At 49.2% G+C, this 26,527-nt stretch overlaps 1 protein-coding gene across 1 annotated transcript in view; it reads left to right on the forward strand.

Moving 5' to 3' along the window:
- Window positions 1–5,726: 5,726 nt before the first annotated feature.
- Window positions 5,727–26,527, forward strand: part of LOC122365977 — a 33,698-nt gene continuing 12,897 nt past the window's right edge. The window contains exon 1 of the mRNA XM_043337674.1: window positions 5,727–5,855. Within this exon, the coding sequence (XP_043193609.1) occupies window positions 5,732–5,855 (124 nt within the window). The 5' untranslated portion in view covers window positions 5,727–5,731. The remainder of the gene's footprint in view (window positions 5,856–26,527) is intronic.

The following is a 26,527-nucleotide window of genomic DNA, read 5'->3' on the forward strand; positions in this document are numbered from 1 at the left end:
GGGTGTGACTAGCGATCCTCTCCGTCCACATTTATACCCGGGACGGAATTGGTCCCCGGCAATCACGCCCGTGACGAGGGTGACCTGTCCGCCTGGCAGTGGCGCTGGGTACACCAGGCACAAGTGGTGACACTGCAGGTCATCTGGTCAACTTCTGACGGTGGAATCGGCACGGCTCACCAATAGAGAATCACAGCGGACAGTCATAGCGCTAGGCTGCCGCGCAGTGTGTCTGATGTGCCCAAATTGAAATATGGAATTTGCCTTGAGAGATGAAATTCATCCTGATCAGGCAGGTAGTTTGGTCTAAAATGAACACATGTTGGGATCGAAGAGAACGAGAGTAGAAATGTTACTGGGACAAGGCCGACTGACACACCAATCACTATTAGCCCGCGACAACTGTGCCTGAGCCGGAAATGTTACGGGTTTCCCGAAGGGCGCTGCTTATTGCGTTTTAATTTTAGTCACTGAATTGCTCATTTTAACACGTATGTAGGTACAACTGATTGTAGCGCGAACCGCACTCCTCACTGTGCCATGGCTAGGGGCATGTGATTCTTTCGAACTTATATTCTTGAAATGCGCCAATCGAGGTTACCTACATTAATGGTTTTCTGTACAATAAATGTGTTAAGTGTTAGATCAGAGGGCATGTGGTGAGATGAAATGATTAAAACCATTAAAATGTAAGCTACATACTTATTGCTTATATTATAACCCTAAAAACGTTCATTAAACATTATCAATGAAATCAATTTTATGATATAAACGTGCACTGAATTCATATTATAATGCAGCTCGCCAGCTATATGTGGAAGGCCTAATGTCAATATATACCATGTGATTGTGCATTGTGCATGCACAACACCATGTAAGCACTAAACATCCAGCGCTTGAAGGCAATAAAAAAGTGGCATATACATAAACGGCATAGCATCCACTAAACCTATCTCATTTTATGCCGCAGCGCTGGTGGGTAAATGCCGTCTTATCAATAGGTCATCTCTTGACATTACGCTTATACAAACAAAGCCCATGGCATCAGATTGCCGGCGGCAGATGCTAAGATCAGCGAGACAAACGGCACCGTTTGCGATGACCGGTGCCGCGTGGGCCGCTGATGTGCCGACAATTAGTGCGCGCCGGTCGCCGGCGGCGGTGCGGCTGACAGACGGCATTAGTGGCGCAGATGAATCGGCCGGTCTGATCAGCTGCCGCAGACGCGGCGCACGTTCATGCAACGGTGGTTGCTGTGGGCGGTGGTGCCCGGAAACGGGACCGGTCACGAGGGGGGAGGGGGGGTATAGGGATTAAGGAAATGGACGCCGGGGCTGACCTGTGGAGCGATTCGTGTTTCTCCTCAGACGGCATTCTACCCGCTAAGTTTTTTACTGATCAGCCATGCATTACCTGAGCCGCACTGCCATGGGTGATGGGATAATTATTTACGGGAATAGATCCCTCGGTTACGCGCTGACCACTTGATCAGGAATCACCTACATTAACAATAAATTAAACACGTAGAGTAGAGTAATATCTTTTTTACTTGCTTCTTAATTGTTGAATGTTGAGCCAATAGGACTCAATTATTCATTATTGGGCCTCCAATACAGATCGTCATTGATTTTTTTTTTTCGTAAGGCCGCCTATCTGTGCCCGAACAGTCTATCAGCTCTGGCGGCACATAAATTGGACCCTGCAGCGCCGGGAGTGTTTGTTGGAAATGACTATCTTTCCTTTGCTATATGTCGTTACCATAAAGGCATAAAGCGAGGGTTTTCCATTGCACACCTACTCAGATATGAATTTTGACAGGCGTATCATATGCCATACTATACGAGGAATGCGCTGTAACATCGAATAAAAGGCATGTTATCGAAAATCATCGATAGGGCGAGCATCATCGATACACTTCATTAGGTTTACAAAGGAGCAATGATCATTTATAGACCAATAATGTTATGAAGCTCTAAACTCGTTTGTTTCTATATACCGTATCGGTGTTTGCAACTGACCGGTTAAGCCTTTACAAAAGTGCTTCTGCTAATTGTGTATTGTAAAGCTTGCTTTGTTCAAGCACCACTGTGAGCTGAATTCTCAGAATTCGTTTTAATTTCGGATGACTCTGTACCTATATATAAGCCCTGAATTATGTTCAGGCCACCTTGTCGTTTCTCGACAATCTCTGAGGGATAGGTATGCTTGTGGGTTGTATTGGAGCTCGTCGTCGCAATGGAGTTGTCTGGTTAGGATGACTATATCAGCCCAGGACAGGGAGGTGAGATCAATGATGAAGGTTGTCAGTTCAAGTTCTGACTAAAGAATACAGACAGGGGCCCGGGAACGATTTTCAAGTTGGGGGGGCGAGCCTAAAATACCTGACATGATAGATATGAAACAATGGCGTAGCTAGGGGTCTAAGGGGACACATACCCCCCCCCCCCCACCCCCGTTGGGTTCAAAGGGACCCTCGGGTCCGAGAGGCCCTGCGGCGCCATTTGGCCGCTGAGGGTTAACGATGGCCATATTTCTACTCAGAAGGGCCCCATGGGGCTCGTTAGAGCACCTCATGGGTCCTAAATAGCCACACTAAGATCTCCATAAGGTCCCCACGCCGACTCCTGAGGGCCTCTTGCGGCTTTTAAGGGCGCCTCGGTGGTCTCCAAAGGCCCGTTATTGGCCTCTGAGAGTTCTTACCGGCCTATGAGGGGCTAGTTCTAGGAGCGTTTCCCGCCTGTGATGGTCCCACACTTATTTTTCTGAGGGCCCCATAACGGCAAATGTGGGGCCCTCCGGCGCCTATGAGGGCCCACACCGGTGCCTCTGAGGGTTTCACACCCCCAACTCTGAGTGCCCACACCAGTGCCTATTAAAGCCCTATATCGGCGGCTGTGACTTTTGAGGGCCCCACACCAGTAACTCTGAGGGCCCCACCGGCGTCTGACAGTACCATGCCGGTCTCTAAGGACCCCACAGGACTTTTTCTGCCGGCCTAAGGACCCCTTGCCGGTCACTGAGACCCCCTGCCGGCTTGTAGAGAGTTCGCGTTAGCAGCTCTAAAGGCCCCTCACCCGTCTGTAACGGCTCCACCAGCGTCTATGAGGGCCCACAGCTACGCCTGTAAGGACCCTCATCGGCGCCTCTGAGAGAATCACACTAGCACCTCTGAGCGCCTACACCGGCACCTGCATGACGGCCCCACACCGGTGCCTCAAAGGCCCCTTACCGGCGGCTCTGAGGGCCCTACGCCGGTGACTCTGAGGGTGCTACCGATAACCGAAGGCACCACACAAGCCCTTAGTGTCGCTGAGCTTTCATCCCATACACGCCCTCCGAGGGCGCCACGTCAGTGCACTCATCGCCCCACACCCCTCCCTCACACCCGGAGAGGGTTAACTGTGTTATACCTACCTATAGCAACGATTTTACCACCGTTGTGCGTTATGTATTTCTCAAAGTTGACTCAAAATGGTCCAGTATAAAATCTGGCCTGCCAAACTTATGGCCAAAATCAGGTCCAAATCAAAGCGGGATGACAATAGCAGATGTTGTCAAATCGATACTGTATCAGCAGAAACCATACAGATGGCAAGGAAAATGCCGTGTGTTGATGTTTAGATGTGTAAAGAAACAAGAAGGAAAGAAGTCCGGAAAAGGGAGGCAAAGATCTTTTCTCGCTACCTCAATGTTGAGGGGGCGCCGCCCCCTCGGCTCCCAAGTTGGGGGGGCAAGCGCCCCCGCTGCCCCCCCTGTTCCCGGGTCTATGAATACAGACGCCTCCATCCTTCATTCATTACGGAGCGAGCGAAGCGAGCGTATTCTTATTACGGAGCGAGCGAAGCGAGCGTAGTCTTTCCTTAGATTAACGGAAATTTCTGAGTATGAGCGGCCGGCCGGCCGGCCGGCCGTGGTCACGCTTTTGCGAGGCTTATATCTCAGCAACCACTTGACCGATTTACACGCGGTAATTTTTGTAGGGTAGCTTCATTCCTTTTACCAAGTATTGGACTATTCCCGATGCATGTGGGTGACCCCTTATGCACGTGCCACGTGCAAAACGAAGAGGTGTCAATTTTGTAATTGTTGCAATATCTCGGTAACTACTTGGCCGATTGCGCTGAAAGTTGGCATGTAGGTAGGCACCCACTAGGCACTGCATATACATGTGCCAGAGTTGGGGTGCTGCTGCACGTGCGCACGTGCAGGGGTCGTTTCCAGATCTCGGGAACGGCTGGACCGATTGCGCTCAAATTTGGTACACGGTTAGGGACCGGTTAGTAGGGTGCCGTGCACAAGTCAGTTGGGACCCATTTTGCACGTGCGCACGTGCAGGGTGCCGCTTCCAGATCTCGAGAACGGCTGGGCCGATTGTGCTCAAAATTGGCACATCGCTAGAGACCAGTTAGTAGGGTGCCGTGCACAAGTCAGTTGGAGGTACCCCCTCGCAATTTCGCACGTGCAAGGCCCACCCTCTCGCTCGCTCCGTTAGTCGCCCCAAAAGGCGTTATACTGGTATCTCAGTCATCCGTTAATCTAAGCCTCCTTAGATTAACGGAAATTTCGGAGTATGAGCGGCCGGCCGGCCGGCCGTGGTCACGCTTTTGCGAGGCTTATATCTCAGCAACCACTTGACCGATTTACACGCGGTAATTTTTGTAGGGTAGCTTCATTCCTTCTACCAAGTATTGGACTATTCCCGATGCATGTGGGTGACACCTTATGCACGTGCCACGTGCAAAACGAAGAGGTGTCACTTTTTTAATTGTTGCAATATCTCCGTAACTACTTGGCCTATTGCGCTGAAAGTTGGCATGTAGGTAGGCACCCGCTAGGCAATGCATATCCATGTGCCAGAGTTGGGGTGCTGCTGCACGTGCGCACGTGCAGGGGTCGATTCCAGATCTCGAGAACGGCTGGACCGATGGCGCTCAAATTTGGTACATGGTTAGGGACCGGTTAGTAGGGTGCCGTGCAAAAGTCAGTTGGGACACATTTTGCACGTGCGCACGTGCAAGGTGCCGCTTCCAGATCTCGAGAACGGCTGGGCCGATTGTGCTCAAATTCGGCACATCGCTAGAGACCGGTTAGTAAGGTGCCGTGCACAAGTCAACTGGAGGTACCCCCTCGAAATTTCGCACGTGCAAGGCTCACCCTCTCGCTCGCTCCGTTAGTCGCCCCAAAGGCGTTATACTGGTGTTCTACTTGCATAGAACCTAACACGCAGTGAATCTTCTTATAGGTACCCCGCTTTCAAAGACCAGCCTCCCAGCGTTAGTGGCACATTGGATCTCCCCATGTCACCGCCAGTGGCGCCCCTGATCTTTGCCCCTGCGGGCCCTGCGTATAAGTGGCGCCCTGATGGCCTCCGATACCCCATTCCGTCAGTGGCGGAAAGGGGTACGCTGTGTCCCCCGCTGGGCGCCGTACTCCACCAATACCCCTTCAATTCGGTGGCGCCTTCCTGCCTCCCGGCCTACCATACCCCTCCTTCAGTGGTGCCCTCCCGGCCTATCATACCCTCTCCTTCAGTGGTGCCCTCCTGGCTTACCATACCACTCATTCAGTGGCGCCCTCCCTTACTTACCATACCCCCTCCGCCAGTGGCGCCCCCTGTCCCCCGCGGAGGTCGGACCGGGCTCCGCTCCTCCGATATCCTCCGCCAGTGGCGCCCCCTGTCCCCGCGGAGGTCGGACCGGGCTGCGCTCGCCTCGTCTGCTCAGTCGGCGAGATGGGGCGCCCGTGGTGTCGTGAGTGGCGGACCGGCCGACGCCGACCCCCGCCGCTGCCGCTGCCGCTGACCTCCCCGCGTCTGCTCGTCTGCTGTGGGATCGTCCTCATCATCGCAGCCTCAGGTGAGCCGAAGGACAGACAGTTGCAAACACACCTGACTTTACAATGTGTCTTCCTTTTCTTACGGAGCAGAGATAGGGGAGAGTGGGGCAAGATTCCCCCTCGGGTAAGACGCCCAGTACCCTCTAGCGTTAAAAGAAGCAACGTTGAGGCGTTCATCATGGTCCCCGAAGAAGAAGTAAAGATTGGTTACTTATAAAAAAAAAAAAATGGCGCGTCTCCAGTGAAATTTGCGACACGGATGGGCAAAAACGTATTTTTACTAGTATTGTACTTTTGTTTGATCTCATTAAATGCAACAATTATTCGTATAGTTATTGAGTATCCTATTTCTTTGTTTTTGTATGTGCATCTGCAACATTTCCCTTTTACTCGTAACTGATGCCACAATGCATTTCAAGCAGCTATTTTTTGGGCACATCATTTATGCTAGTGCGCACAAACGTATAAGACGCCCAGGTGGTTGCGGCAGTAGCGGCGGAACACTGGGGGGGGGGGGGGGCGGGGGGGGGGGCACTGCCGACTTATGGTCCCATTCTTTCCATGCAACGCCCATAGGGCTAATGTTAAAATGCCAAAATCAAAGGGGGCGGGGGGGGGGCACAGTGCCCCGGTGCGGGTACCCTCCCCGTTCCGCCGCCTGTGGGTTGCGGGGAAAGTCAGCTCATAAGGTCGAACCGTCGAAGTGATTAACCCGCGCCCCGCTGGGGGGGGGGGGGCAGAATCTGTCCCCCTCCCGTTTTTCGCCAATAACTTCTAAACGCGTTATGCCAGCGACGTGAAACTTCCAGTACGTTAGCATTCATCAATTTGACACATTCCCTGAAAATTTGAGCGAAATCCGTCGGATTTTTTTTTGAGAAATTGACGTTTTAGTGACGTCATGTTCGCCATTTTCGCTAAAAAAAATCGGCAAAATTTCAAACGCCGCTAACATCTTCATTTTTAAAGGAATCAAGACGTAACAAAAAAGGTTATACGTGATTCTACTTTGTCTATGAAATGGTCATCTCGGTTTTTTGAAAATTTTGGATTTTTCCCCATTTTTTTCTAAAAAAAACTGACTTTTTTGGGAAAATAATTATAAAATCCAAAATTTTGAGTGTATCGGAAAAACCGGAATATATGTCAGAGAAGTGGTCTATGTGCACCTACACACCAATTTTTAGAAGAATCGGTTCGAAAATGTGGGAGTTATTCAAAATTGTATGACGTCACGACACACACAATTTTTGAAAAAAAAATGATTTTTTAAAGTTCTAGACCTTGTACGGAAACAAAAATAGCACCATTCGATTCGCCGTGGAAAACTGCATCAGATAGACAGCTTTTTAGGCCTTAACAACCAACTTCAAAATTTGACCTCACTTGACCTGAACTTGACCTGACCTCGACCTGAAATTCATCCAGAGGTGGTCCATATCACTTATTAAGTGTGCCTATTGAATTCTATGAGTAAAATGACCCATAAAACATGTGTCGCACATGCCCTTTTCTATATTTTGTTTTTGGTGACCTGACCTGACCTGACCTGACCTTGACCTTGACCTTTGAATGACATTGTATGCAACGAATATTGTCTTGCTAGTCTAAGAACACGTTTTGGGCAATAAGTCTCAGTCCATTCTTTGGCAACTACGGTGCAAGGCCGATACTGTAGAAACTTGCATTTTGTACCCTTGACCTGACCTTGACCTGACCTCTGACCTACTTAAGCAAAAAAAAATATGGGCTCTTAAGATCCGCCTTGTTGAGAGCTTTCGATTGCCGTTTTCCCCGTCTTTCTACGACCATCGGTTCGGAAGTTAGACAGGGGGGCAGAATCTGCCCCCCCCCCCCAGCAGGGCGCGTATGGCTGAATAGCTCAGCGGGGCGCGGGTTAAGTGTTCATTTGGAAAAATATGAGATATAGGTATGTACCTGCAAGTTTTGAATACTTGGAACTTGGAAGTTTGCAATATCCTCGAAGTTTCATCACTCTGCGAAAGATTCCTTCGCGCTGAGAGCGTTTCGATATTTTTGGACCAAGCAGAGGCTCGCTTGCAGAGTGATCATCCTAAGGAAGTATCACAAATCAGTAACATGAACCGACCTGAATGAAAGGACTTTGGTGTCAAAAGATTCTCATTGAAGCAAAGGTCAGTTATGCCAATTGTTATCTCTATTCAAAGCAATCATGAGCCGTTGTAGTTTTGTGCATCTTTTTCGGTTCCACAGGGTGGGCGTCTTACCCACCCACGTGGTAAGATGCCCGAAATGACTTGCTCGAGGAAATGGCGTTTTTATAATCCTAACAACCGTATTCTGTGGCGATTATGGGTAGCTGAACAGTTGGCAAAATGATTACACTTAAATGAAATCGCTTTTTTAGCGACAAAACTTCCTCAAGTTTGCCAGCTAGAGCATTTTTAGCTTAACGGGAGGGGGGGGGGCGACTTGCCCCACTCTCTGCTACCTACATGATTTTACTATTAGTGATGCCTCAATGCATTGTTATTAGAGCATTCCTGATAGCCTGTTCGCATCCTTTTTGGCTCATTAAGCATCTGCAGTCCGCTTAGCGCCCATTACCTCCAAATCTAAACGGCAAGACCCTGGATAATCTGATGTTATAGCGTCTGTGAATTTTAATTACAATGAAATTACAAAGGTATAATAATATTCATATGTAAATAAATATTCGTCTGACTGACCATATCGTAGATGAAGCAGAGATCTTTCACATCGCTAAGTGTCCACGATTTTTAACGATGCTGTTAATTGCTACTAAAAACGATAGGCATTTAGATACCATCTAACTTCTGGTCATTTAAGAGTAGGCTTGTAATCCGTTTATTCGTGTCACGATGTCAATAAAATGTAATATTTTGTATTTAACATCATTTATCTACCTAAAGATGGCGTCATGATGCGCCTCTGCTGCATCTGAGATGAAATGGTTTGTCAATATACTGACAATAAAAAAGCCAAATATACGAAGACAGAAAGCTGTAAAAACTATAAAAATGTAGTAAAAAACTGGGAAGAGAGAGAGAGAGAAGAGAGAGAGAAGAGAGAGAGAGAGAGAGAGAGAGAGAGAGAGAGAGAGAGAGAGAGAGAGAGAGGGAGAGAGAGAGAGAGAGGGAGGGAGGAAGGAAAATTCGAGAGAGAGAGTCGAGAGATTTTGCAATTTGGAGACACATTTGTGGAGTAAGCATGACTCCACCGCAGCATCCAGGACCAATTTGTTGCATCAGTCAATGGAAAGGCAATGGGCCTTTCTTGTATCTGTGCGACATGGTTGAAAATACATATGTGAAATGTTCACGGTGTCGTTTTGTTGAAACATTTCTTGATCCTGTACCCGGGCTGTACGCCACAGTGGAAAATTTATATACTGTGCGCTTTGCTTGGACAATGGCATGACTCGATTCCTTGCGCGTCACGATTGGACATGGCTCAATTCGGCTCGAATTAGTCTCACTTTCGAGCACTTTTGGACACTGCGATAAGGCCATACGTCTCGATTCTATGCGCGACAGTAAGACATACCTGTCGTCTATTCTGTGCGCCACGGATGACATGTCTCTATTCTGTGCGTCACGGTTGGACAATGGACATGTCTCAATTGTGTGCGCTACGAGTGGGCATGTCTCTCTTCCGTTCGCCACGGTGGGACACGTCTCAATTCTCTCCACTACGATGGGACGGACGGTGTTTACGTTCTCCCACTCAGAGACCGTAGGTCTTCTCTGGTTACGTCTGCTACACGCCTCTGGCCTGTCAGCAGGCGGCTGTGATCTAATGCTGTTGTGCAGACGCGACGGTGTGTGGGCGATCCAGCTGCGACAAATCGAATGTGATCAACTGAGACCTGGGAGCTTGAGCGCATGGTTGTTTTGCTCATCAGGGTACCGCATATACCCTGTTCTGGAAGTATCTTTGTTCATCAAGAACTTCACGGGAAGCTGTCTGATGATATTTACATGTATATCTACCCAAATTATTAAAAAAAAACATCCAGTCTCACTATAGGCACTAGGCAGCACTGTGAAACGAAAGCTTAGCTCAGATGAGAAGAATCATGTTGGGTACCTTGTACCTGATACAATTCAGCATTTTATGTTGATGATATTCATGTAAAAAAGCATCGAAGGTTATGGAGGGAAAACTACCGTAACGCACTCCCGATTTTTCTGAAAGTGTGGTAGGTCGAGTGAGTTCATGATAAGTTTGTCGTTCGATTATGTGCCCGTGATTCGGCGCCGCCAAACGTGGGCCGGTCTAATCACGGCCATGACGCTATTTGCTCTCTCCCACCGATACAGAGAGCTCTGTTCGGCGATAGAGCGCAGTAGCGCTGATAACATTCACTGGGAGAGTGCAGACGTCGCCGGTCGGTCGGGTGACCTCTGGACTCGCTACCGCGACCGCGTCCTCGCGACGTCATATCGTCAGCCCTCTGTCACCAGAGTGGATCCCGAGAAATGCCAGTGGAGAGGCCTGCACTCAGAAGTCGGAACTGAAGGCGTTACGTGCACTCTGACAGTTTATTTGTAGCCAACTTGAACGTTTTCTGGGGCTCGGGTTGTCAACAAGCACTTGCAACTTCATGATAAGAAACATGTCTGATTACAACGATATAAGTATTAAGTAGGCTGGTCGGATGTCTTTTTTGTGGCTGCTTCGCATGCACAATAAGGCGGGAACAGCGCGCAGCATCAGCGGAATGCACTTCTATCAGACCATAAAAGATACCGAACGTGGAATACAGAGATCAATTGAGCTAATAAACAAGCATCAGATAGCGACAAAAGAGGAGTTTGAACATTGCCAACATCGAACATTTTACTATGTCGCTCAGATTCCGAGCATTGCTTAGTGCTGACTGAAGTGATTTCCTGCACTAAATGTAGGCCACATGTATGGTTTATTACAGTGACTTTTGTTATAATCCCGGACCTTCATGATAGTCGATAGTCTTGAAACCATGATCGGTTATCATTTATTTTCCTCCCAATGCGGTTTTCCCAAAAACAATGGAATTATTTATCAAGCAATCAGGTTTTATTGAAGCATGTCATGACCCACAGTATTTTCTGCTAAGTTCGAGCCATGTCTCCAGGAACAGCTATCTCGATGGTAAAGCAATAAGTGCAAATACCCATGCTAGTTTCGCTGTTGATGAAGACCGTTTTGATGGTTTTGGATGATGAAACGCCTACCAACTGCACGTCACAGATCTTCACATGCATTTTGGCACACACTTTCCAGTGTCCATTATATCCCCGTTGTGCACTTAGGCGGGATCTGTCGACGTCAGGCCCTTCTGATTGAGCTTTCGCCGCGGATCAATTTTCATTGCCATCCGTGAGAGACTGCAGCGGAGACGGCTCGGCTGCGGGGCGCGGCTCTGCCCGGCACGAGTACAGCACCGCGCCGCGGGCCAGGGCGCCGTCACGGCCAGGCGGCGCCCCCGGCCAGGGCGTCAGGTGCGGTGTCGGATTTAGCGGGATCACCTGTGCACTCGTGACGACCGACGGCTGATCGGCACAGCTCAGCGCGGCGGTCCGCCAGACGAGAAATCTCCGACAGGAATCTGTCCTGAAAGGACTCACTGTCGTCGTTGGACGGATCAAACGAGATATTTTCATTAGTGCTGAATGAATGTCTTTTCTACAAATCCTGCTTTTGACAACCGTTTGATTTAAGGCATTTTTGACGGCCTGGTTTCGTAAGCCTTTGCACGTCCTTCACAGCCAGCTCCTGCCAGCTTTCATTCTCTCGGCGGGGGTGACGGTGCTGCCGACGGAATGTCGAACTCTGATCGGAACTAGGCGCGCTGGGGGAGTCTCGGCATCATCGCACCACCACGAGGTCGGGTAGGGACGCATGCACCCTATCTGACTCGGCCCCAAGGAGTGGGGTGGAGTCAAGTTGGCGGGTCGGAGCCAATTTCAGCTTCATAAACGCTACATGGGGACAGAAAGCGGCATGTTTGCTATTATAGGCTGATGGTTCAATTGAGACTATTGAGCGAATCTAATGACTTTGTTTATGAATTGAATGTTATCTAACAAAACAAATGAATACATACCGTCTAGCAGGAGTAAACAATTCATGTCCCGAAATAAGTCCCGAAATATGGATATCTTCTATATACAAATATGAAATAAAACTCGCGGTACGGTATGTCAGTGAGCTTGGAGCTTCGTTAAGGCTGCTATAGCACTTCAGCTGATTGCAAGCGTCATATATTTGTCATAGCTATCGTACCTTTGTAGTGCTCTCCGCCGAAGAGAATTGTATTGGATTAGTCGACGATAAATCAACTCTAACTCGGTTAAGCCACTTGTATAGCGATGATTAACAGATCCGACACGTATCCATGACCTATCAAGGGCCAGTGCTGCTTGTTTGCACCCTACAAGCTCACTACAGTGAGGTACTTTCACGAAAATAAATATTACTGGATGAGCGATTGACTGCCCACTTAAAGATTGAAGCCAGTTTCGTTTGATCTGGCATTAGTTTCATCAGAATCATGCATCATTGTGTATTATTCTTAGCTCTGACAACTGAACGAAAGCAATAATTTACCCATAATACACAGTGGCTTTGTCAAGCTTATCTCAAAAGTCAAAATCAAAGTAAAAAACCTGAGGTACTGCACCCATTTTGCCTGCTGTCTTGTTACTTACTGTCCTTGCATCGCAGACGTAATTCGAACCCATTAGATCAAACGTAACCTTAATGCGGAATGTGGATACACTCTGCAATACTCCATGCTCATTCATACTCTTTTCATTGTCTCTCCATGGTTCTGAAAGTCTGCAACAGACTCAGCAAGGCTATCTCTATAAGGCTTACCACACCCACCCTTTTCAAGTACGCGACAGCAGCTCCCTCAGTGCTGATCTGTGATATGTTTTGCCCGCCGCGGTGGCTCCAATGTTTACTCGCTATGTTGCTAGGCCAGGCAGCCGTGTGCCGTTTGTCCGACCATTCGACCACGTCTGGTGTCACCCGCTGCCATGTCGGCTCTCTCTGACTCATCATAAGGCTTGGCGCTGTGCTCGACCCGCAATGTGTGGCCCCGCTGAGACTGGCCGCCGAGACTGGCCTCTGTCCAGCTCTAAGGCAGTGTCATGTTGTGAAAACTGGCTTACCTGCCCACATACCACCTCATACACCGCTTATGTTGTGTATCTTGGCATACATCTTACACAGGGTCGTTGAATAGTTGCCACATTTTATCTCTAACACTGCAGGAATTAGGAAACAATGGGCCTACCCATTTTTAGCAGGCATGAGTACACTAAATGGAAACTTGTATGAGGGAATATGAATGAATACAAATATGAAAATCGAGTTAATGTGCGTTCATTAACAAGTATGAAGTACATACAATACTTTTTAAGCAGAACAATTTAGTACGACAAATATTGATCACTTTAATAGGTACCCGTCGATGATCATTGAAAATAAAACAAATAAAGAAATAAAGTGTCATCAGTTTCCATCCAGCTTCGGGAGCCAATGAAACACAGACGGCCATTGGGCTTTCAAAACAAACAAAAACACTTCACATACGCCATGATAAGATGCCGTGCAGTTAATGCGCTGATTTTTGTCCGGAAATAATGATATGAGGAAAAAAGCAGCGCCTAGGAGAGCGGGAGTGACGCTGGCGCTGCTGCCGATGGAACATCTAACTCGATCGGAACTACTCGCGCTGGGCCGGGTCTCGGCATAATCGAAACAGATAACTTTGTTTTGTAGTTTGTCACAAGAAAGTAAATGTTCCAAGAGTCCGTCACGCAAGGCATGGCGATGCTAGTGACAGAGACGGAACGTTGTCGTCGAATGATTTCTTACTGGTTTGCAAAAGTAGGTAACGTCATATAGATGTGCGATTAAGGACACCGGATCGATGTCATGAAGGAGCCCACCGTTGTTTGATGTCCCTCCATATTTGTGTAGCAGATCAGCTCGCGGCGATTGGAACAATCGAAGGCAACTAGATATGTGGTAAACGACTCACAGACACGCGACAGCGCGAACGAAAAATATGAATGTCATATAACCTGCAAAATAGAGCTTCAGTGTTTCTGTATTAAAGGAACTATCCCACCTTCTAAAATGTTGTTAAAACCAGTTAAATTGTGCCCGACTTTATAGATTGGATGACCAGGAACACGGTTCTAGCATTTATTTTTCATTAAACATCTTAGGCTTCCCATATTCCAAACACAAACTTTCAAATATGTGGCGTCACAGCCCAAAATTACCTCCTTCCCCAGGCCACATTACTGTCATAAAGCTGATTCTTTTTACTCTGTAGGCACCACAACAAAGTTCAGACCAAGTTTTAAGCAATTTTTCAACGAACAAACTCATTTAAATCAGAATGACTAAACGAGGTGACGTCACACTAACGGTCGCTCCATGTTGAAGATAGGGCCTTGCGCAAGGCCCATTTTCAAATGAAGGGAACGAATTTCTTCAACACCAAGAGGCCGCGGGGGTTGCAACCTAGAAAGATAGTGGTTTCTGAACCTCGCCGCAAACTTGGCTATCTCAACTCAAACCCCATGTTAAAGGTGGGATAGTCCCTTTAAGCAATGTCGTGAGCGAATAATTCAATTCAAAGCATTGCGACCTAGACAGGAGTTCAGTCTACCCATTTTGTCCTTGCTTGCATGGAAAGCAAAGAGCTTTGGTGTGTTCTATGTTTTTAGACAATAGGATCCGACGAGCAATATGATACTGAGCAGAGGAAACACTCAGACGGTGATGGTCTATGTGGGCACGCTTTGCATTGGACGATAAATTTTGTCATCCCTCCTGAAGCTCCCAATCAGGTGCTAACAGGGGGACCGGGGGATTACAACGGGTTGCTCTGTTATGGGACTCCAACCCGGCAAAGTTGCACCTTAAAACATGAACTATATGCGTACAAGAAAAAAAAAATCGCCTCTTGAACTATTAGTGATTTGTACCTACCTCCTTGTTGTATGAATGAAATACTCAAGAAAAGCATTTCGTAATTTATATCCATGTGCATTCAGGGTTACATTGTTTGAGACGATATAGGATTCAAATGACATGAGTTATAATTTCAATACGCTGATGTGTTAGAAAACTTACCTAAACCTATATTATTCAATTAGATCGAAAGGCAATCCAAAGGCATCCGTTTCGCTCCACTATGCTGTAAAGTCCTAAAATTAAAATGATTCAGCTGCAGATTGTGGCCGGTATTTGGACACCAATCGACCAATCTCGGTTGTAATTGTACGAACTCGCGTGTGGTCGCCGTGTTCGACGCGTGACACGACGCTGGACCTGTCACTCCGATAAGCGCCGGCGCGATACGCCTCGATAGTCCCTGGTGCAGCCGCTGCCGTCCGTGGCCTGTCTGGACCCGTGGGACCGTGTCCTGCACCGAGGTCCAAGAGACTGCCACTCCCCCGCCACCACCGGCCCCACGTCACCTTCCGTTAGTCTTCAGACAGACCGCCGAGCTCTGGGGACCGACAGCACCAAACACTGGACTCCCCGTGGAGTTTTCGGTGAAATAAGATCACTGCAGACCCCTGGGTGGCGGTGTTTTGGTGGCAAACAGCGCGGAGAGGACAGGGGCCGAGCAGGGTCATTGGGGTACCAATATCAGCGTCAGGCGGCTGCTGCTCATGCACACGTGCACCGTGCATGAGACGCTGTGCGATGAGCACCCCTGGGGACACTGCACGGTTTGCAGTGCAGAACCAGCTCTGACAAGGTGGTGACGGCCCGGGAGATGACCTGTCATTACTCATTACCATGTCATCCACGCGCAGTCGACGGTCTTGCGAAGGAAGTGATCACTAAGCAGTTTGTAATGCCTTGTATCATTTCATTCATTCTGTTTTGGAGATAGCTACACGTGACGACATGCTGAGGCGATGCTCCTGTGGTGTAAAAATGTTGCAGCGCGCGGTGACATGACCGCTCATCACAAATGCAGAATGTTTCTTGCTGCATTCGCAAAACCATGCAAACTCGACGCTCGCTGTCCGTCATTGGCGACCCGTGCGCGATGCGATGTGAAGAGACCCTGCAGGCAGCTGCGAGCCACGTGTGAGCCATGGTCGGCTAGTAAATACGGTGCCCCTAGCTGACGTCACAGACGGGGGCGTAGTGGGCTGGAGGTGGGCTGAAGGGGGCGGGGGCTAGAATGAGCTCAACTGAGCACTGCTCAGTGCAAACAACTTTTCGTCAACGTCTAGCAGTTCTCAGAAGCTGCGACAGATGGAGATTGATGACGTGATGGGAGAAGGCGTTAAAGTGATGGTTACAATGCAGATGTGCTGACCAGTATGACCAGGAGAAGGGAGTTGACAGGCTGATCAGTAGTGAACTATTGCGAGAGGGGAGCGACGACGAGAGAGAGAGAGAGAGAGAGAGAGAGAGAGAGAGAGAGAGAGAGAGAGAGAGAGAGAGAGAGAGAGAGAGAGAGAGAGAGAGAGAGAGGGGGGGAGGGGCGGAAGGACAATTTTGAAATATATTGTTTGTATTTCAATTAGAGTTTGTTAAATCTTCACACAAGTGATCTCTTTTTCCGAAAGTCTAAGTATGCCACACTCACGGTGACTATAAATAGCCATACTAACATGTCGACGTCATGACGCCATTGCAGCTGACGCCACGCCTATATCAGTAAGACATTGGAAAATACGTTTTATACCGACGCCAAACGCTGTCGACTTAGGCAATTCCTGCGGATTGGATTCGTTTCTGTCTCAGGTGCTCAGACGGCACGTGACTGGTTCATGTATCGCCGATCGCCCAAGGCACGTGATCATCTGCTGATACGGACGTGAAATCGGGATCCATCTGGGCTGACGACGGCGTCTACGTCTCGCCAAAGACGTATTCATATCATTTAATGGCACCCGGATGGCCGTTGGCGGCGCCGGGGACTGGCGTCCGCGCCTCTGTGTCACACTGTTTATTGTCGTACTGATTACAGTCAAAGGCAGGTGGTCCGAGTCAACACCACCGGAGAATGTCTCATCGACTGTACTGACGTCATGAGACGCCACATGGATCTCTCGCGGGCTGATCACCACGGTTAGCATGTCAGGTCAGTGGATTTAACAACAAGCTTTAGCTTTATATTGAGTAGGAAAAACATACAGCACATGGGTGGACGCGTTTCGTCAGAGACTTTTTCAACACCCGAATATCGACAAAACAATACGAACACACAAGAACAAAGCTAGCAAGCACAGTTTCATACCGATATTCGTATATGTTTTGTCGATATTCGGGTGTTGAAAAAGTCTCTGACGAAACGCGTCCACCCATGTGCTGTATGTTTTTCCTACTCAATATATATCTATTTGTCTATACATCACTCAAGCTTTAGCTTATTGTTAAATCCATTGTTGAGCTTGTTAGAGTTTGATCGGAGTTGGACCGTAAGCAGAGCACCCAGCCAGCTGGCAATCATTTATTCACCGACTTACTAGCCTATACACGATCATAACACACCGCCTTTGCATCTGAACTATTTCTTTCACTGTCTTGTTAACGCGTAAAGGCATCAGGTGTTGGGCCTTCCCCTCCACACCTCTTCTTTATATAAACACACATCATTCGCTCCATCTGTGAGCAGCTGCGAGCAAGAAATAAATATTTACTCCGCCGACCGGAAGCTGCAGCTGGTGTCCATGCAAGGCGACCCGGCAAACTGCATTAGTGTGTTTACTGGAGCATTGTCACATCCACTCTGCACAGTAAACACAGACTCGTTAGCACCTTTGCCGGAGCACACCCGCACTGTTTGGCGCTTGGAGAACAATGTCCGAATCGTCAACACTTTTCTGCGTTTTTGTCTGTTACCATGAAAGGCTGGCATAGTTTGCAGTTTTTTTAGAGCATTCAGCTGTCTGTGTTTGCTGTTATTTGACAAAGAGCAATATTTATACATGGGCATTTATAGCTCGCTGTAGCGGGTTGAATAGCTTGGTAACGTGGGTGGCCTTCCGGAAGCAAGGGGGGAGGGATTCCAGGGATTCTACAATAAGACTGACGCGAACATTGAAAATGCTTTCCCTATATGTATTTCATAAGAAAAAATGAAGTGAAATACGTATTGTGTTCTAGATCATACTCTTGTGTAAGATCAACTTGTTAGAATGATCAGTGAGTTGTCGTGTAGTGTCTGGACCTTCCGTACCCGATAAGATCCCGGGTGCGTGCGCCTGATAACGGCCGGACCAAGTCCACTCCTGGCTCTGAAAGTGGCGCACCCGGCGCTGATAGGGCCAATCATGGCGCAGCTGCCATTAGTGCAGAGACACACACGCATACATACACTCAACATGTGATTACAATTTACAGGAGGCTAGGAGCGCAGCAACTCGAAATTCAGCGTTTGTGTTCGAAATCATCACCACACTGATCAATCTTCATTCTTCATTTTTCTGGATTCCGATGGAAGCTCACGTCAACTGAAATCAAAACCATATGAACTGTTTGCGTTTTTGCATTTCGTCGATGCGGAAATCCGTTTTCCTCGTTGCCATAAATGCAGGCATGATGGATGCGGGCACTGAGCGCACCTTTTACCGAAGGACTTGAAAGATGGGTGGGATTTGATAAGTTCAGTGGTACTTCTTTTGGAGAAAAACGTCAAACTTATGTGAGTGTGAAGTCTGGATTGGAGTCTGGGCACGATTCGCGTAAACTTTTTATCAACGGTAAGCAACTATGCTTATGGGGCTCCAACACTTGTTAGCTGCACAAGTTGCCGGGAATAACCTTGATTTTCGATCATCTTTGTAAGCACCTTTGCATGGGTCTTCAGGCACCTGATCTTGTCTGAATGGCTCTCACTTTGATAGAATAGAAGCATCCTGTCCACCAAAATAGCCTATCAGCAGGTATAAGACAAGTAGCTAGAACGGCCACCGTCGCGCCAGCGCTTTCGCTATAGGACGAGACCATGCGGCACTGGTCCCAGGTCGGTCAGCACGCACGGTACCGTGCCGAGTCTCTGTTTATTACAGCTGCCACCGCAGCTGTCGGCACTGAGAATGGGTTCTGCAGGCGCCATCAGCACTGCTGCACGGCGCACTGTGGTTAGTGCACGCTTATGAAATAGGTCAAAACATCAGTTTCATTTATGTGAGGAGATACAATAGGTATAACCAGGTTTTCAAGGCGACCTCTTCTGGACACAGTCGTGCAAAATAGATCGGCATAGTTGCCTCCTAAAACACCCAGAATGTGCGTGATTCCTTGGAGGTGGGAGCCTAGTGTGAGCGGCTTCCGTTTCAGTCCGTGACCCGGCAGGGCTCGTTCCCGGTCGCTCCATTTATTTGCCGAACAGGAACGCGGCACTGAGCCGGCGATGGCACCGCTGATAGTAGTTAGATGACGTCACAGCGGTAAAAGCAATCACATACGTGAACTGATGATTGGTGGATAAATAGCCTGTTTAGGTGCTGTAGTAGTCTAAATTGATTTATGGGAAGGAATGTTGTGCATCATTTTCGCAGAAAAATGGCGATAATATTAAAAAGTCTGATCAATTGGGGCACATAAGCACCCACAGCTGTGTAAAGAAATTTATCGATTTTTTTCATGACGCATGAGTTGGGTATTAGAACCATCTGTACCATAGCGAAATGGTTTGCCAAGGTATTTACTATTTTATTGGAAAATGTCATTTTACTGTTTTAGATCAGAGGCATCATCTTTACTCGTGCGTCGCCTATTGCTACTGCCCATGACTATGTCAATGTCGTTATTCGATTTCTTCACACAGCGCTGGCTGGCTGCCACCAGTCGTGGTACGGCCGATGCGCTCAACAGTTCGGAGACTCAGTCGGCACGGACGATAAAATCACTGCTATGTGGGGATGCCCACCAAATGGGGGGGGGGGATCTCGGCGGTGGGAATCAGGAACAGAGACCTACTCTTGGAAAACACTTTGGGAAAGATGGATCGCGATTCATAAAAAAATGTATGATAATGAGATAATAAAATTTCAGGGAAGTATATTCAGAAGTCGTCTAGCATTATTTTTGCTCTAAGCAGTAAATGGCAAACCGATATCAACGACTAAAGAAATAGTTGTTGCAAAATAAAAGCTAGATCCAAAATAGTCGACAATCGTGTGATTGATCAAAGGTTTGTCGACTATCATCAGCATATGTGTTATTGTATTAGCTCGTTAACACATTGTCCCGTTTTTCTCTAACTTGTGCATTAGCTCGTACACATATCGTGCTACAAACGAGCTAGTAAATCACGCCAAATGATGTGTCTGACGCCTGTGTTTCCCCTGTGTAAACAGCGTCCCACGTGGGCGATAGGATGGCGCCGCGGTCCACACGGGACCGCCGCGGTACACACATCGGTCGCTGTTTAGAGAGTAAATCGGCGCAAGGTGAAGGCGCCCGTCTGCCACATGGGGCAGAGCCAGAGCCAGCCACACACAGTCAGTCTACCCTGTCTATCCCGGACAGTCTACCCTGTCCGGTAGACTGAAGTATCTAAAACAATGCTCTAATGGTATTTTTACCAAATGCCGATGAACAGCTTCGCTGAAGCATGAATAGTACTCTCAGCGTTTCTTTATTGGTATGTATATTTGCCCATTCATTTTACAGTCATCATCATTAAGACGATCACCGTTCCCTGGCCAATTCCGACGGTCGGTGGTGCTACCCCGCTTCTTCCGCCGGTCCTACCCCTGCCAACTGCGTCCGTTGGCCGTCACCTGACGAGGGCCAACGTGGGCAGATGTCTACTTCCGACACCCTCAAACCGGGGAGCAATTGGCTGCAGACACTCACTAGCGGCCGCAGGAAGACGGTGGGGGCACGCGAATCATCGTCCCCTTTCACGAACAGCTCTCGAGCATTACGAATATGACAAGGCATCGAAAGAAATGGACCATAAAGGGATTGTTTAGCATTGGAATGTAACTTCAATCGCAGGTTAGGTCCTACTGGTGGGTGGCACTTTGGCGAGACCTTGAACTGGTGACGCCTCATGACGTCATCCGTTTCCCATAGGCCTCGATACGGGCAGACGGTCAATATTGGACCACCGTCCGATATACGTGTGTATAGCTCAGGAGAGATGAGCGCGCACTGATAGTGCTGCGGCGGTGAAGTGCAGTGTTCAATGCTCGTAGTCGTGACGGACGATCGGGACTATACTGATACAGTGATGTCAAATCATGTTCATTTCATAGGATTGGGGAACCGAAATCAAACCAACTTGCCCGTATGCTAGATCGGCATCGATTGGGCATAAAGACATCAATATTTAGTGCAACGGGAAACCGTTGGGGTTGCAGTAAGGCCCATCAGCTCTTCTATCAATCGAAAGTTTTAAGAGGCACCGGCACCAATAGCAATTTTTCGTATACGTCTGTTGGGTTATGTATTGTTATGTTTGGCTGTGTTATGCGCTGCGTGGCCGGGGTGAGGCGTCCCTCTCGGCGCGCTGCTGGGTGCGCCTCTGCGGGCCGCCTCCCGCTGGGCGCGCCGCTGCCACCGGCGGCGTGGGGTCACGGCCGCAGCCGGGGGCGGCGGTCATTCGGAGCCGGGGAGCCGCCACGCGCGGGTGCTGCTGTGCTGCTGCTGCTGCCGCTATTGCTTGTGGAAGCTCCAATACACCTACCAAATGGAGACGCTGCCTTTGGCCTAACATTGGCGCGGTCAAGGTAAGCTCATTTACGCTCCCTACTTTTGAGTTATGCTTATTTAAACAATAACCGTTTTAGCAGCTCTTATGCTATCGATTTACGATAGATGAGCTCTTAGCCTACGACCTGAAATTTGGAAAAGGTGCAGTCGTTCTCGACCCAGATTTTGTTGATTTCAGGTCGATTATGTTAGGCAAATATTAAATCACGCTGAGGCACTGGCAGCGCCTACAGCTCATAAAGCACAGATAGCGTGGTCGTTTAAGACACGATTTTCAAATTATCTGGTTTTGTCATTGCATAACGTATCGTTGGGCGATACGATCATAGGGCTATATAGCGTTGTCGTTGCACGACACGATTTTCAAATTACCCGTTGGTCATTGCATACCGTATCGTTGGACGATACGATCATATTTATTAGTCGTCGATCATACACCGCCCAAAATGGCGAGTGAACTGTACTTAAAAATTCACAGCACAACAAAATTTAGCGGTCGCAAGGAGGAAAATTGGGAAACGTGGATTTTCCGTTTTGAGACGCGTTTTGGCGACTTGGAGGGGGCAAAACTAGCAGCTGCCCTGCTCGACTTGCTGGATGGTGCTGCTTTGGACATTTGCGGGAACTTGGACAAAAGAGCCAGGAGCGACTACAGGGAACTTAAGGGGGTCCTACAAGAGAAATTTGGATCTAGTTGCGACACGCGACGGGCTCGGGCTCAGTTGCGTCTTATCCGTCAACTGCCTGAAGAGAATATAGAGTTATTCGCGGATCGCGTCCGAAAACTTACAAATCTGGCACACCCGGGGTTATCCAGTGAACAGGTGGATCATATAGCGCTAGATCACTTCCTGTGTGGTCTGAGCGATCTTAAGCTTCAAGAGAAGCTGCACAATGACCACACTGTGCTGTCGCTTCAAAAAGCGGAGGAAGTTGTCCAGAGACTTTGGGAAAAGGACCTCACTCTCGCCGTTATGCGGGCGTCCGCCGGTCATGACACGGCTGTGGCAATTTCGTCTGAAGAAGCGCAATCCATCGAGGGTGGACAGGCACCAGGTATTTTGACCATTCTTGGAGAACTCCGGAGTGAGTTGAATGAAATGAAAGTCCAGCTGACCGAGCACCGCAAACCGACCGGCAGTAGACGAGGCGTTTGTTACCTGTGTGGCGATACCGCCCACTTCAAACGTGATTGTCCGCAGTTTTCAAACCGACTTAAACGGACAGCACGAGCCGCTACCCCGAGGGCAAAACTGAGCGCGATTCCGCCCGGTATTCCCTGCCAGGGTTGTGGACGGTACGGGCACGCGTTACCCGAATGCTGGAGAACGCCAGTCGCAGCAGGGGGCATCGCTCCCTCGAGCCCCGCACGCGACATATCTGGCGCTGTGGAGAATACTCCGGCAATGCCGGGGCAAGAACCAAACACCAAGCGCGCTTCTGTCATCAAAATCGAAGTCGAAGGGCGCAGCGTATGGGCCCTGGTTGATTCTGGAGCCGACGCATCAATGATCGGACAAGAATTCGCCCAGACGGTCGTACCGAAACACTCGTCCCGCAGAGGGCATTTTGGAGCAATAACTCAGGCGGGTGGGCAGAGAATACAGGTCACTACACAGGCAGAAGTGTCATTCTCCATACAGGCTTTGCAATTCATCCAGCCTATGCTGGTAATTCCAGGTCTGATTTACCAAGTCGTTCTCGGCCGAGACTTCTGCTGCCAGCACAAAACAGTGCTAGACGACAAGGCAGGGGTCTTCAGGGTCGGCAGCCTGGAGATTCCACTCCCGACATACGCAGAGCTACGACCCCAGCGCGCCAGGGTACTAACATGCTCGCCTGTTACAATACCGGCAAAGTCTCAGACGCTCGTTCAGGTCGACGTCGAGATTCCAGACGGTGGTGTCAAAGTCACCAAGGAAGTCAATTGGCAAGGGGTGCTCGAGCCACAGCCCGTGGGGAACGAGCAAGAATGGAGAATCCCTCGCGTGGTCACCGCGGTGACGAGCGAAGCCAAGGTCCCGGTTCAAATCGCAAACATCGGGAGTGAGGCAATCACGATCCCTCCAGGTACAGAGATAGGACTTTTGTACTCAATCCAGGAGAATGGGAGAGGTATTTACGACATTCCAGACACATCGGTTGCTTCAGCCGCAGTCGACGAGGGGACGATCGATGAACTCATGAAGGAGCTCAAACTGGAGTCAGCGGTGCTCTCAAAAACGGGAAAGGCTTCATTAAGGCAGCTAGTGCTGGAGTTCAGTGATGTTTTTAGCAAAGGCGAAGCAGACATCGGAAAAACGACTCTCCTTCAACATCAGATCAAAACTGGCGATGCACCGCCAGTACGTCAACGGCCACGACGAATCCCAGTAAAGCTGAGAGAGGAGGTGGAACGACAAAAAGAAAAGATGCTTGAAGAAGGGATCATTGAAGAAAGTTCCAGCCCTTGGTGCTCACCAATTGTCCTGGCGAAAAAGAAAGACGGCAGTTTCAGGTTCTGCATCGATCTCCGAGCAGTGAACTCCGTCACACAAAGCTTGCCAGTCCCCTTGCCGAGGGTGGACGAGAGCCTCGACAGCCTCGCCGAAGCAAAATTTTTCTCAACTCTCGACATGGCGTCAGGTTACTGGCAGGTTGACGTCGCCGAGAAGGACAGGGAGAAGACTGCCTTCAGCACAGGAAAAGGTCTCCACCACTTCCGAGCGATGCCGTTCGGCCTGAAGAACGCAGGAGCGACGTTCCAGCGGCTGATGGAGCTGGTGCTGGCTGGAATGGACTCCAAGAGCTGCCTCGTCTATATCGACGACATAATCGTGTTTGGAGAGAGCGAACGAGAACATCTAAAGAACCTGGAGGAAGTATTTCAAAGGATAAGAGCAGCAGGAATGAAGCTAAAGCCAAGGAAGTGCTGCTTGGCTCGAGACGAGGTGGTGTTCCTCGGACACAAGGTGGGAAGGAGAGGCGTCGAACCAGACCCAGCCAACATAGAGAAGGTGCGCAATTGGACTAGACCGCGAAAAGCAGAAGATCTAAAGAGCTTCCTGGGACTGGCAGGATACTACTCCAGGTTCGTTCCAAACTATTCCGACCTGGTGCGTCCAATCCGAGAAGCCGCAGAAAAGAAAGGTGACCTCGAGTGGACTGACGAGCTCAGAGAAAGCTTCGATAACATCAAGACACAGCTGACGTCTCCTCCAATCCTGACTCTGCCGACATTTAAAGGGGAGTTCAGGCTCGCAACTGACGCCTCAAACACTGCGGTGGGAGCTGTTCTCACAGAGATGGTCGATGACGAAGAGAGAGTCGTCGCGTATGCCAGCAAAGTGCTAAACAAAAGCGAACGACGATGGCCAGCGTACGACAAGGAGCTGTGGGCGATCGTGTGGGCCATCAGACATTTTCGTCACTACCTCGCAGCCACTAAATTCACCATCACGTCCGACCACAAACCCCTAAAAAACATCCCGAAATCCATCAACGTTGACGGCGATGCCACTGGGAGGAGAGGTCGATGGGCCGTTGAGCTCAGCACGTACGACTTCGTCGTTGAGTACCGAAAGGGTAGTGACAACGGCAATGCCGATGCTCTGTCGAGGCCTGTCACCGACTTCACCGATCCAACAGTTGATGCAGGAGTCAGCGAGCTCTTAACCGCCAACCACAAAGCCTTTCGGGAAGAAATTACCCTCGGGAAGCTAGAGCTGGAACAGGATCTGGACCCCGTCCTGAATGAAGTCAAGAACTGGTTGGCAGCGGGGAAGCTACCCCCAAGGAAGGAGCTCAAGAAAAAGAGTAGCTCTCTACGAACGATGGCTCGTTTTTTCGACCAGCTGTTCATAGATAAGGGCATCATGAAACTAAAGAGATCGGGCAGCGACAGCGATTCGGTGACGCTCCTCCCCAAAACGTATCGCAAGGTGGTTTTGGAGATGTTGCACGACGACGAGACTTCAGGCCATTTGGGAAAGACGCGCACTTTGGAAAAAGTGGCGGCTAGATTCTTTTGGACAGGGATGAGCAAGGATGTTAACCAGCACTGCGAAACATGCGAATTGTGTCAGAGGAGGAACGAACCAACGCCAAAAATGCAAGCACCAATCCAAACAGAGACATACTCGAGACCATTCGAAAGAGTGGCCGTCGATATAACCGAGATGCCAGTATCCGCACGTGGAAACAAATACGCCCTAGTCATTATGGATTATTTTACCAAGTATGTGACCACATATGCCATGCCAAATCAAACGGCTGAATCAGTTTCCGAGTGCATGTTCGATTTGGTACTGCACCACGGGGTACCGGAGCGCCTCCACAGCGACCAAGGCCGACAGTTCGAATCGGCCGTCTTCCAATCACTCTGTAAGCGAATGGGCATAGAAAAGACTCGCACATCACCTTATCGGCCAGAAAGCGACGGAATGGTAGAGCGATTCAATCGGACGCTCAAAGACATGTCATCAAAATACATCAAGCCATGTGGGTCCGACTGGGACGATCGTTTGGCGTCCCTCACATTCGCCTACAACACGTCCAGGCACTCGGTGACCGGTTTCACGCCTTTCTTTCTGGTGCACGGACGTGAAGCTCGCCTTCCCGTCGATGAGCTATTCAGAACACGTCAGGAGGTTTCGATGGTCGACACCTACCTAGAACACAAGCTTCGTCAGCTACGCCATGCACATGAAGAAGTCCGTGAAAAAATCGAGCAAGCAGCGGCCAACATGAAGGATTCCCGCGACCAGTCAGCACGAGAGACACCGTACATGCCGGGTCAGAAGGTCTGGGTGAGGGACCACACCACTTGTCCTGGAGGCAAACGCAAGCTGGCATTGCACTACAAGGGACCAGGGACTGTGATAGAGAAACAAGGTCCAACTGAGGAAGGAGTCACGTATAAGGTCAGTATGCCTGGTGGGAAGGTTATCAGGATACACCATGACCACCTGAAACCTGTGAAGCTGCGAGGCCGGGATGACGA

This window comes from Amphibalanus amphitrite, unplaced genomic scaffold (assembly GCF_019059575.1).
Source record: "Amphibalanus amphitrite isolate SeventyFive unplaced genomic scaffold, NRLGWU_Aamphi_draft 000775F_arrow, whole genome shotgun sequence".
In the NCBI taxonomy this organism is placed as follows: Eukaryota; Metazoa; Arthropoda; class Thecostraca; order Balanomorpha; family Balanidae; genus Amphibalanus; species Amphibalanus amphitrite.